Source organism: Podarcis pityusensis (assembly GCF_964106645.2).
Source record: "Podarcis pityusensis genome assembly, chromosome: 2".
Taxonomy (NCBI): domain Eukaryota; kingdom Metazoa; phylum Chordata; class Lepidosauria; order Squamata; family Lacertidae; genus Podarcis; species Podarcis pityusensis.
In genome coordinates, this window is record NC_138029.1 from 119,291,898 (window position 1) to 119,304,136 (window position 12,239).

The following is a 12,239-nucleotide window of genomic DNA, read 5'->3' on the forward strand; positions in this document are numbered from 1 at the left end:
TGAGTCTGAAACAGCACAGAAGAGTAATCCTGAAGCCATTTTGACTCTCCCAATGACCTCAAATATTCCTCTGCAGTAAAGGAGGCAAATGGGGAAAGCCTTTCCATTGTCTTCTTCCTTACAAATCCTGTCTTAAGGGCGTATTTGTGTATGAATAGGGTGAACCTGTGACCTGGATTCAGGAGCTAAAGTATTAACCATGACAAAAGAATGGCCAGGCTGCCCAGGTAAAGCAATCAGTGACCATTATCAGGTATCCTGGCAGGATAGGACTTCTGCTGTAGACTGGCTCCTTCTGTGATGTATGTATGATGGGGGGTTTTTTAGGGTGGGGGTGGGTCTTGGACTACAGGGTGGGCAATTTCAAAAGTTTATAAAAGGACTTGCACACCATTGCTCTGGGTTCTCCTCCCTCCTGCGTGTGGGGAGTAGGGACCCTGTTGCAAAAGTTCCTTGAATAAACTTCAAACTATGCTTCTCAATGTACTCTGGCTGGCCTCTGTTTTCTCCTCCGATAGGGTTGGGCTCAGGAATACCCCATAAGGGAAAGGGAGCAGTTTTTTCTTATAACAGGAAGGAATTTGCCTTACCCCATTCCTATATTTTTAAAGGGTACATTAAATCAAATAACAATGACTGTTTTTATTATTGTTATTTTTATTTATTAGATTTATATACCAGCCTTGTTTTTCTCTATTTTTATTTTTATTTATTAGATTTATATTCATCCAAAGACCTCAGGGCTGTTCACAAGATAAAAATACAAGATAAAAACACAGATAAGTAATTCCTGATCATCGATTGGACCATCAGGCTTTGCACACACAGTACATTTAAAGTACACGGCTTTCTCAAAAAATAATAATCCTGGAAACTGTAGTTTACCCTCACAGAGCTACAACCCCCCAACACCCTGAACAAACTATACTTCCCAGTAGTTTAAATGTACGGCACGTGCGCACCCTGTTTTCTCTTTAAAAAATTAAATAAATCCCCTCACCTTTTTCGGTCGATGAATGACAGTTGGGATTGCTCCGGGTTTGAGTTCCCGCCGCCCGGAAGCCACTTTGCCCCAGAAATCTGTCCTCCTAAAGTGCTCTGAGCACACGACGTCATTGTACGAGGGAGTGAAGTTCGGACGTCCGATGTTCACGAGCCACTTTTTCAACTGGTCTTCCTTTGTGAGAGGAAACCTGAAACAATTTTGTTTTGAATTTTAAAGAGTTGGGCATTCATGTAGTTGTGGAAATTGCCATAGACTATTACTGTAATAATAATAATAATAATAATAATAATAATAATAATAATAATTTATTATTTATACCAAGCCCATCTGGCTGGGTCCCCCCAGCCACTCTGGGTGGCTTCCAACAAAACACTAAAATACAATAACCTATTAAACATTATAAGCTTCCCTAAACAGGGCTGCCTTTAGATGTCTTCTACAAGTTTGGTAGTTATTTTTCTCTTTGATATCTGGTGGGAGGGCGATCCACAGGGCGGGCGCCACTACCGAGAAGGCCCTCTGCCTGGTTCCCTGTAACTTGGCTTCTTGCAGTGAGGGAACTGCCAGAAGGCCCTTGGTGCTGGACCTCAGTGTCTGGGCAGAACGATGGAGGTGGAGACGCTCTTTCAGGTATGCTGGACCGAGGCCATTTAGGGCTTTAAAGGTCAGCACCAACACTTTGAATTGTGCTCGGAAATGTACTGGGAGCCAATGCAGATCTCTCAGGACCGGTGTTATATGGTCTCGGAGGCCGCTCCCAGTCACCAGTCGCGCTGCCGTGTTCTGGATTAGTTGTAGTTTCCGGGTCACCTTCAAAGGTAGCCCCACGTAGAGCACATTGCAGTAGTCCAAGCGAGAGATAACTAGAGCATGCACCACTCTGGCGAGACAGTCCGTGGGCAGGGAGGGTCTCAGCCTGCGTACCAGATGGAGCTTGTAGACAGCTGCCCTGGACACAGAATTGACCTGCGCCTCCATGGACAGCTATGAGTCCAGAATGACTCCAAGGCTGCGCACCTGGTCCTTCAGGGGCACAGTTACCCCATTCAGGACCAGGGAGTCTTCCACACCTGCCCGCCTCCTGTCCCCCAAAAACAGTACTTCTGTCTTGTCAGGATTCAACCTCAATCTGTTAGCCGCCATCCATCCTCCAACCGCCTCCAGACACTCACACAGGACCTACATTAACCTGACAGCTATGTTCCATCTCTACTACATCTGAATACCAGTTGCTGGAAATCGCAGGAGGGGAGAGTGGTGTCGGGTTCAGATCCCGCTTGTGGGTTTCTCCATGAAACATCTGAGAGAACAGGATGCTGGACTCGATGAGCCACTGGCCTGATCCAGCAGCCAAACTCTTCTTATGTACAGTGTCATAGAATCATATAATTGTAGAGTCGGAAAGGGACCCCGAGGGTCATCTAGTCCAACCCACTGCAAGGCAGGATTCTCAGCGAAAGCATCCACAACAGAGGACCGTCCAACCTCTGCTTAAAAGCCCCCGAGGGAGACCATTCCACTGTTGAACAGCTCTTACTGTCAGAAGTTTTTTCCGAATGTTTAGTCAGAATCTCCTTTCTTGTAACTTGAAGCCAGGGGTTCGAGTCCCACCCTCCAGAGCAGGAGAAAACAAGCTTCCGTCATCTTCCATGTGGCAGCCCTTGAGATATTTGAAGATGGCTATCCTATCTCCCCTCAGTCTCCTCTTTTCCAGGCTAAACATACCCAGCTCCTTCAAGCACTCCTCGTAAGGCTTGGTTTCCAGACCCTTGATCGTCTTATTTTATTTTATTTTATGACTTTCAATTTTATACATTGCAATAATTTTACAATCATTTCAACATTTCAAACCTTGGCTTCCTCCCCCCCTCTTTCTGTGGTCTCTTCAATTTATTTTTAATATTTTCTGTATAACCAAATTAACTTATTTTGCTCATTTATTCATCTATATACTCTTATAAAACTGCAGGTTATTACAATAATCCTGCCAATGTTCTTATCTGTTTACAGTTTTTTTGTAAATATTCAATAAACCATTTCCATTCTTTTATAAAAAGTATGTTATCTTGATTTCTTATTTTTCCAGTAAGTTTCGCTAATTCTGCCAATTCTTTAAGTTTTTGTATCTGTTCTCCTCTTGCTGGGACTTCTTCTTCTTTCCAATTTTAGGCAAGTAACATTCTTGCTGCTATAGTTGCATACATTAAAAAAATTCTATACAGTTTAGATAGTTGTGTCTCTATAATTCCCAAAAGGAAAGCTTCCGGGTTTTTTTACAAACGTTATTTTAAACATCTTTTTCAATTCATTATATATCATTTTCCTGTAAGCATTACCCTTACTACATATGATAAAAATAACCTTCTTTTTCTTTACATTTCCAACACTTATTTTGATTTGGATTTATACATTTTTGCCAATTTACTCGGCGTAAATGACCCCATATCATCTTGGCTGCCCTCCTCTGCACACGTTCCAGCTTGTCGACATAATAATAATAATAATAATAATAATAATAATAATAATAATAAATACCTTTATTGTAATTGTACAACCTGTGTACAATGAAACATCCTTCTTAAATGGTGGTGCCCAGAACTGTGTCACAGAACTGCACTATATTTGAGCAAGGCAGGAGGAGATTTTGCAATCATTCATACCCCACCCACCACAATTCCTTCCAGGTGGCCCAGCTTACCTGTGAAACGTGACATGGGATCCACGCCAACGCCGGTTGTTGCACCTGGGCACTGAGCAACAGCTCGCCATGTCTGCGCGTGAACTCCTTCTGAGGTTGACCCAACGAGCAGATGGACGTTTACGTCTCTGTGTTAACTCCAGCCATTATGAGTGTACAGGTGAAAAGAGCTGGATCCAACCTAAAAAAAAAATGGCAAAGCAGAACGTTTGTTCCTCTTGCCCATATTTCCAGAAGCACACTGGGTCCAGGATGGTGCTCAAGACCCCTCAATTGCTGGGGTTCTTTCCACTGAGAATACTGCCACTATGGTAGTATGCAAGAGCCTAGTCAATGTCTTGCCTGTCTAGGACTTTGACCATTCACATCTGTGGTTCCTAGACAGGTATTCCTCTAGGAATCTGGACTTGGTGGATTTAACCCTCTAGAGAGAATCTCAAGGGCAAAGAATGAGAGGACATCTCCAGCTAACGCCTTGGAAAAGAGGAAACAAAAGAGGCATTAAATGCAAATATTCACCTCTCAGCGCTTTATTTGGGGTAGGGAATAAAACTGAGCAAACCGACCTCGGGGTGGTGTACATGGTTCCCTCCCTTCCTATTTCATTAGGGTTGTCATATTTCAAATCCGGAGAGGAGAAGTCATTGAGCTTTTTTTAGCAAAATCGCAAAGAAATGGGAAGTTTTTGAGCTATTTCTGAGGCAAGAACGACACTGCCAACACATGGGCTGCAATATGTCTGGATTTGACCAGACATTTTGCCGGCTTCCGCCCAGACACTGCTTGCGGCTGCAGTATTCTGGATAAGTCCAGGAGATTCCAGACTTATGGCAAGCCTACATTTATACCCCATAATAACCTTGTGAGGTAGGTCGGACTGAGCTGAAGTCACACCCTTCATGGATGAGCGGGGATTTGAACCCTGGTCTCCTAGCCTGACTCTCTCTAACCACTACCCCACACTGTTAGGCTGCAGGCTGACCAATTCCTTCTTTAGGGAAATTGCTTAGTCTAACATTCCACAACCTTTAGGGGAAGGGAGTTGATTCAACAGTAACCATTTTATTTGTTCTGCTGGAACAAAGCGGGGGAAAGGCACTCATGGGAGACTCTTGAGTCCCATGGACTGCAAGAAGATCAAACCTCTCCATTCTGAAGGAAATCAGCCCTGAGTGCTCACTGGAAGGACAGATCCTGAAGCTGAGGCTCCAATACATTGGCCACCTCATGAGAAGAGACGACCCCCTGGAAAAGACCCTGATGTTGGGAAAGATGGAGGGCACAAGGAGAAGGGGACGGCAGAGGACGAGATGGTTGGACAGTGTTCTCAAAGCTACCAGCATGAGTTTGACCAAACTGCGGGAGGCAGTGGAAGACAGGAGTGCCTGGCGTGCTCTGGTCCATGGGGTCACGAAGAGTCGGACACGACTAAACGACAACAGTTGAGCTGCAAATCTGGCTTTTAATTTCCCAGCAGCCAACACAAATACAAGGTAGCCTTATTTTCCTTGGCCAGCAGTAAAAACCACACAAACTCGGTTGACGTAATAACATTTCCCCCACAGCTGAACTCAAGACAGATGTTTTCCACGAGGATCTTTATAGAGGGGGCACTGGGTGATGTAATGAACAGTGTCTTGTCTTGCAGAACACACAGAAACACTGATCCAAAGAAAATTCCTTGCAGCTTTAAAAGTGATTGCCAAAGGCAATCAAGAAAGGCAGAAGGTGATAAGATCAAGTCTTAATTTTGTAAAAGCAATTTGGCGTTTATGGCTATGACATATCAGAGAATCTCTCTTTCTCTCTCTCTGTTTGAATGGGATCCCCCTCAGAGATGGTAAAGGAAGATGCAATCTTGGGCATGTTTATTCCAAGTTTAAGCCCTCTTTCGTTCAGTGGGTTTACTTCTGTCTGAGAGGTGAAGTGGGGAGTGTGATTTACCAGGGGAAAGAGCAAGGGAAAATAGTAACAAACAGAGATATAGTTGGAGCTATAGACATAAAAATCCAGAATGATGCATGTTGCTGTGGTTGCTGCATGTTGCTTGGCTGGGCAATATGCATGCTGCTTGCATATCAGCGGAGCACAAGGCTTTTGTAGGTAATTGAGAACTGGGTCTGTACAGAGAGTGGGACAAGGCAATTTTAGTGGATGTTTCTTGGGCCATTCACTGCCTCTCAGCCTAACCTGCCTCGCAGGGTTGTTGTGGGGATCAAATAAATAATAATAATAATAATAATAATAATAATAATAAAAATAAAATTTTATTTATATCTCGCCCTCTCCAGCCAAAGCCGGGCTCAGAGCGGCTAACAACAATAAAAGTAACACAGCATTCGAAAATCAATTCACTCTAAAATCAATTCAAAATCAAATTAATGGGGGAGAACCATAAATGCCCCCTTTGGAGTAAAAAGTAGGATATAAATGCAATAAACAGTAGTAGTAGTAGTAATATGGGATACATGACCCACCCCAAGGAACCCTCAACCTGCAGCAACAGTACCATGCTGATATATAAGCCTACTCAGAAGTAAGCCTCAGTACCTCACAGAGCTCAATGGAACTTACTCCCAGGTAAGCGGGTACAGGATTGCTGCCCGAGAGCGTAACCGCAGTGGACAGAATTGCAAGGCTGGCACAAAACCAACCTCGCAAACCACACTATGAGCAGTGGACTAACTCAAAGGGATGTAAGGTAGCCGGATGCCAATGAGGCCAAGGCCCTTACAGCTTTAACAGTTATGTAGAGGAAGGAAACTCCCTCTTTGATGTGACTAAACAGAGATCATAGAATCACAGAGTTGGACGGGACCCTGAGCATCATCTAGTCTGACCCCCTTGCAATGCTGGAGAATGCAGCTGCCCCATTCAGGGATCGAACCTGCAACCTTGCCGTCACCAGCCCCACGCTCTAACCAACCGAGCTATCCCAGCTGGACTAATAAAGGGTGCAGGAGTCTTGTGCACCAGGGCTTGTTGCAACCCATGTTTCCACAACACTATAACACTGAGGACAGTAACAAAAACACTTTCCTTTGCAACACAAAAAGCTGCCTTGCAACTTCAGTTTTGCCTAGAGCAGACCCACTGAAATTAAAGTCAAGCAATGTTCGTGGGTTTACTCTGAGCAGCAGGAACGTTGACTCCCTCCCACGGAGCCCACCTAGCTCAGGGCGCACAGCTCCATATAGTCCACACGGGCTGGCAGCAGCTCTCCAGGATTTGAGGCTGGGGGCTCCAGGCTCTACCCGCAGACTGAACCTGGGGCCTTCTGCACTCAAAGCCACTGAGCTACGGCTTGCTCCCCCCCCCTTGCGAAAACTGCCTTCCCACGTGCATCTTTTCAAAAGCAACAAATGCGTAATTTAAAAACAACAACCACACGTTTTCCCCTAGGAAATAAGAATGCGAGTTAGAAAACAAAAACAGAAACACCCCTCCCCTGCCACCAAAATCACAGCTCCCTGTTTCATTAATAAATAATAATAATGATAATAAAAATAATAAATAAAAATCCAGGATGTGTTTTCTCTGCTAGGCAAAGCTCTGCCTTCCTCGCAAACAAAATGGCTTCGCAAGCGACTGCGAAGTCTCCTCTGCGGACAACGAGGCTCTTCAGTCTATGCAGCCTTTTTTAATAAGTCTACGTTTTGGAGGGCGCGCGCGCTTCCAAAGCCACCCAGAAATGCAAAGAGGTAACCCCACTGCTCCGCACCTTTTGGGCCCCCCTCGCACATCTGGAGGAAGGGGCAGGAAAACAACAGCACTCGCTTGCTTCTCCTTCCGATGCACTCAGCTCCTTTTGCAAGGAAACCCGCCGAAGCCCAGATTCTCCCCCTCTCTTTCCCCCCGCTTTTTTGCAAACACTGCAGCCTACCAGGAGTCGCATTCACACGTTCGCGGGTTGGGTCAAGGAAACTCTCCCCTCTTCTTCTTTTCTGGGGAAGCCTCCCTCCCCCCTCCCACCTTGAACTGGCTTAAACTATTAAAAAGAAGTCAGGAATGATTTAGGCCTTGGTCTCTTCCTTCTTTTTCCTCTCTCTATCTCCAACTCCTCCCCCCCCCCGGAACAGGGTGGCGAAATGGTTTGTTCCGCTCCAGACAGGCAGCTAGCGGGACATACCAACTTTTAAATGACATGATATATGCAGGTCGTTTCAAAACCGCTGCCAGCAGAAACGCAGCACGGCATGGGAGGGGGGGGGAATCTCCTACAGCGGCACCTTTCTCATTGCAAGGTGCAGTTGGGTTTTTTTAATTATTATTTTTTTAAAAAAAATAAACCTACCCACCCCTTAGCCTGAAATGGCGCAGTCCATTTCAGCGCCGCTTCCCGCTTGGTGTAACAAGAGCCACCCTAAGTGGAAGATGAAAAGGGGGGAGGCAGAGGCGCGTGTTGTGGGTTCCTTGCGATTGCGGATGCAAAATAAATGGCACTTTTTTAATTTCTTGCAGTTTAACCCTAGATTGCATCTGTGCGTGGCCTGCGCAGGAGAAACCTGTGCTCAACACTCGTAGGGAAATAGGAACTTGCCTCATCCAGCTCAGTGTTAAATAAAAATTTTATTTTTTAAATATTTTGTCTAGTAGCACCTTATAGACCAACTAAGTTTGTTCTAATACTGTATAAGCTTTCGTGTTGTTTGCACTGACTGGCAGCAGCTCTCCGCTGTTTCAGGCTGGAAGTTTTCCCCGCCAGCCGTTCCTGGGATTCCTGCATTGCAGCGGGTTAGACTAGATGACTACTGGGGGTGCCCACTTCCCACAAGCAGGATTTAAGCCCAAGAGCACTTTCCCCTCCTGTGGGGAGTGATGAGTGGAAATCATAGATGGGTAGCAATCAGAAGGTGATGGTGGAAATCACAGGATCTCGTCGACTGCAGTTTCAAAATTATTAGGTGTTTGGGGCAGGGGGTTGAGTTCCGGTTCCAACCCAGATATCACAACAGTGGCAAGCTTCCAAATATTGTGTTTATATTCTGAATATTTGTATGGTTGTGTTTATATTTGGAATATTGTTTCTGTAGCGTCAACCACCCTGTGATCTTCAGATAAGGGGTGGCACAGAAGTTAAAGAAATAATAATATTTATCTGTGTAGCTGAAGCTACATTGCAAGACTAATAAAGAAACCAGAATAAAAGACATAAAACAATAAAATGCATCGCAAAGTTAAACCCTTATCTGGCAGAATGCCTGGCAAGCCTCTGGGTTTCACAGAACCTTTCATCATCAGCTCTTTGTACCAAAATTTGGCTGGTCAGCTTGTGTACACGTTTATCAGAGGCAGTTTATGCCTTAGATTCCTGTGGGAGTGAGTTCCACAGTTTAACTTTGTGCTGCATGAAGGATTTTTTTAAAAAATCTGCTTCAAATCTTTCAACATTCAGTGCTTGTATACTTATCTGTGGCAAAACACACACCCACACCAGAGATTGCTTTTGAATGGGTTGGGACATGGAAGAAGATTGGAAAAAATTCAAAATATATCTTCAAAAGTATTGCAATATAAAAGAATGTTAGAAGGAGGTTGGAAAAAGAATATTAGGTCGTTTTGGTAGATATGATATAATGGAATAAGCAAAAATGAGTTGATGAAACTGACGAAATAGAGGAGGTTTAATTACATTATTTTAATTTTAAAATACGTAAATGAAAATAAGGTTAGAGGGATTTGCTGGAAACACAATTTGAACTAGAATACAAAATTGGGAGGTGAGAGGAGGTCATGGAAATAAGTAAAGGGAAAAGGTTATGTAAAGGTTTAATCTGCTTTTGTTTTATTTCAACTTAATGTATTTTTATATTTTTTGTTAAGTCTTCTTTTTTATTCTATCTTATTGTTCTTTTTACTCGTTTATCTTTTGCTTTGTTATGGCTAAAGTTTTTTTTTTGTATTTTGTATGGTTTTTCTTTTTCTTTTTTGTAACTTTAAATTTGGAATAAATATCATTAAAAAAAAAAAATGAATGGGTTGGGACAACCCAGCCAGATGGGCAAAGTATAACTCATAAAATTATTATTGCTATTAAAAGTAGTCAATTGAGGCCATTTCCTCATGGTCAGAAGGGAGTGCAAACCTCACAAAATGCAAAGCCTTATCTTCAGATAGTGGAAAATCCTCTGGTTGCAGATTCAGCCTTAAACAGCTGGACTCTCTATTCTTCAAGGCAGATCTCTCCAAACTTTTCATGTTGGTGACACACATTTTAGACATGCACCATTTCGCGACACAGTTTTAATTCAGTTTTACTAGCAAACCAGAGGCTAAACTAACCCCTTTCCAGCTTGACGCGCTAATGTGTCACGACACACAGTTTGGAAAGCTCTGCTTCAAGGCCAGACTTGGTGCCCCCTCATACAGTATATTTTTTTCGACTACAACCCCTGCTCACTGGGACTGATGGGAGTTGTAGTCCAGGAGGCCAGTCAATGTAGCTGTGAATTTCACCATCCCCTTATGGACCAGCAGCAGAGCTATATTTGCTTTTTCATGAGTTGTTGCTTCCCAAGCAAAGTGCCGTGCATATTAATGGCGCCACATAAAGAACAGCAAAACTAATCACTTTAAAAGGTCAGAGGTGGGCTGGTGGAGGGAAACTTGCTTTTTGCATTATACTCCTTGCAGAGGCCTTAAGACAGGAGCCGGAAGTGAAGGCTCTGTTGCAATACCTCTCTTTTTCTATCTCTGTGGTGGGGCAGTTACAAAGCTGGTGGAGTGGGGAGACCAGGAGGAGTGGAAAGGAGAAAATAATGAAAACATCCTGGGCAGGCCTGCCACAGTGTGTGCATCCATCAGGAATAAGATAGCGGGTTTGGAGAAGGGGAATATGATGAGCCCTGTGTGTTTTAACTCAGATGTAAGCCTCACAGAGCTCAATGGGCTTCTTCCTTGCAAGAAAATGTATTTTGTTTATTAAAGTATTTATTTATATGCTACGCTCTTGCAAAACTTCAGAGAGGTGGAGAGCAACATTAAAATGTTTTATTCATTTAGTATTATTATTATTATTATTATTGGCATCCATCCGTCTCAGGAGACAACGGAGGACTGCATTTTTAACAACACTTAAAATAAAGAACATAGAAAAAAAAAGTGAGAACGTGATTTTTTTTATATAAAAAAGAAAGGTATGCTATACTGTATCACTATAAGAATTACAATTCCATATATGCTTATCTAATATATAGATGTTATTATCATCCAAATACATATGTCTTTATTTTTAACCTATATGTTGTAATGAAATTGAGAACTCATTTATACACTTGTCCATTCAAAGTCTACATTTATAAGCAATCCCCTCACAAGTGGCAAGAGCAGTCATGTCTTCAATTATTCGATGCAGTCATACATTAAAACATTTTAAAGCAATACAGAACAATCAGGAAAGTGGCTGGCTACTTTTAAAGATAAATTTAAAGAGGTTTTTTTTAAAAGAGAAAATTTAGATGAATTTTAAACAATGGCATACGGCTGTTGGCATAAAAAAAAGTTCTCAAAAAGCACTTGAAAGTCAAATATGGGACGAAGTGAAGCCTTGGTGCAGTTTAGGGAGAGAAAAATGGACTTTGGGGCAGGCGGAAATTAATTTATTGCTTTGTAACACCTGCTTGATGCAAATGGGAATACTTGCTCCCAAAAGCATGTGCCTGATTTACTTAAGTTTATATCTCACCCTTCCTCCAAAAGAGCCCAGGGTAGCAAACAATGCCGATACAATACAATTAAAACTGCTAAAAACTGTTTAAAAGTCCTAAAACTCCACACCCGCTCTCAAAACCAGTAATTTCAGGGTTGCCAGGGCAGATGTTCCAGCCACCAAATCCTTGGGGTAAGCAGGGAATGCTTTGAAATTCCTTTAACAACGAGACCCGGGTTCAAATCCACACTCTGCCATGAAGCTCACTCTCAGCCTAGCCTACCTCAAAGGGCTGTTGGGGGGATTCATTGAGGAGGGGGAGAAGAACCATGAACACCAGCGCGAGCTCTTTGGGGAAGACGGCGGGATAGAAATGCAACAAAGATAGAGGGCAGCCAAAAATATTCGGTTTCCGAAGGCCGTCTTCATCAACCAACTGGAAGGTGTAAAAGAGATGACGCCAGAGACCCAGACCTCTCTGTGTGCGTTGGGGGGGGGTGTTTCTGTATTTTAGGGGGCCACCACCAAGAAGGCCACCTCTCTCAGAGGACACAGAAGATTTTGAGCAAGTCAATAAACTGTCAGGTTTTCTCCCCTTAATCCCGCCTTCCCCTCCCATTAACAACACCCTGGTTTGTTTTTTTAAAATGAACAAGCGAGGAAAGTGAAGCTTACAATCTGAAATGCCTTTCTTTCTTTCTATTTCTTTCTCTCTCTCTCTCCTCGTTCTCCCAACTTTCAAGATTCTTCGTCGGTTGCACTTTCTCGTGTGAGTGCGCTTTGTAAAATGCGTGTTCCATTCCAACTTCAAAAAAAAACACCAACCCTGCAAAAACCGTGCAATGCAATGCTTCTTCTTTTTCTTTTTGCTCTACCAATCTCCCTTT

The 12,239-nt window shown here is 43.3% G+C and overlaps 1 protein-coding gene across 10 annotated transcripts in view; it reads right to left on the reverse strand.

Moving 5' to 3' along the window:
- The window catches only part of LOC308469330 (uncharacterized protein), a 32,409-nt gene extending 20,190 nt beyond the window's left edge, over window positions 1-12,219 (reverse strand). For 6 of the 10 annotated variants that reach the window (XM_080991604.1, XM_080991606.1, XM_080991605.1 and 3 more), the window contains exons 1-3: window positions 7,426-7,768; window positions 3,705-3,885; window positions 1,001-1,193 (exon numbers count right to left, since the gene is read on the reverse strand). In XM_080991604.1, coding sequence (XP_080847730.1) covers window positions 1,001-1,193; window positions 3,705-3,775 — 264 coding nt within the window. In that variant the 5' untranslated portion in view covers window positions 3,776-3,885; window positions 7,426-7,768. Of the gene's footprint in view, window positions 1-1,000; window positions 1,194-3,704; window positions 3,886-4,046; window positions 4,821-7,425; window positions 7,770-12,027 lie in introns of those variants that run through there. The other 4 variants (XM_080991601.1, XM_080991598.1, XM_080991600.1 and 1 more) reach the window with 4 other exon arrangements.
- Window positions 12,220-12,239: the final 20 nt, after the last annotated feature.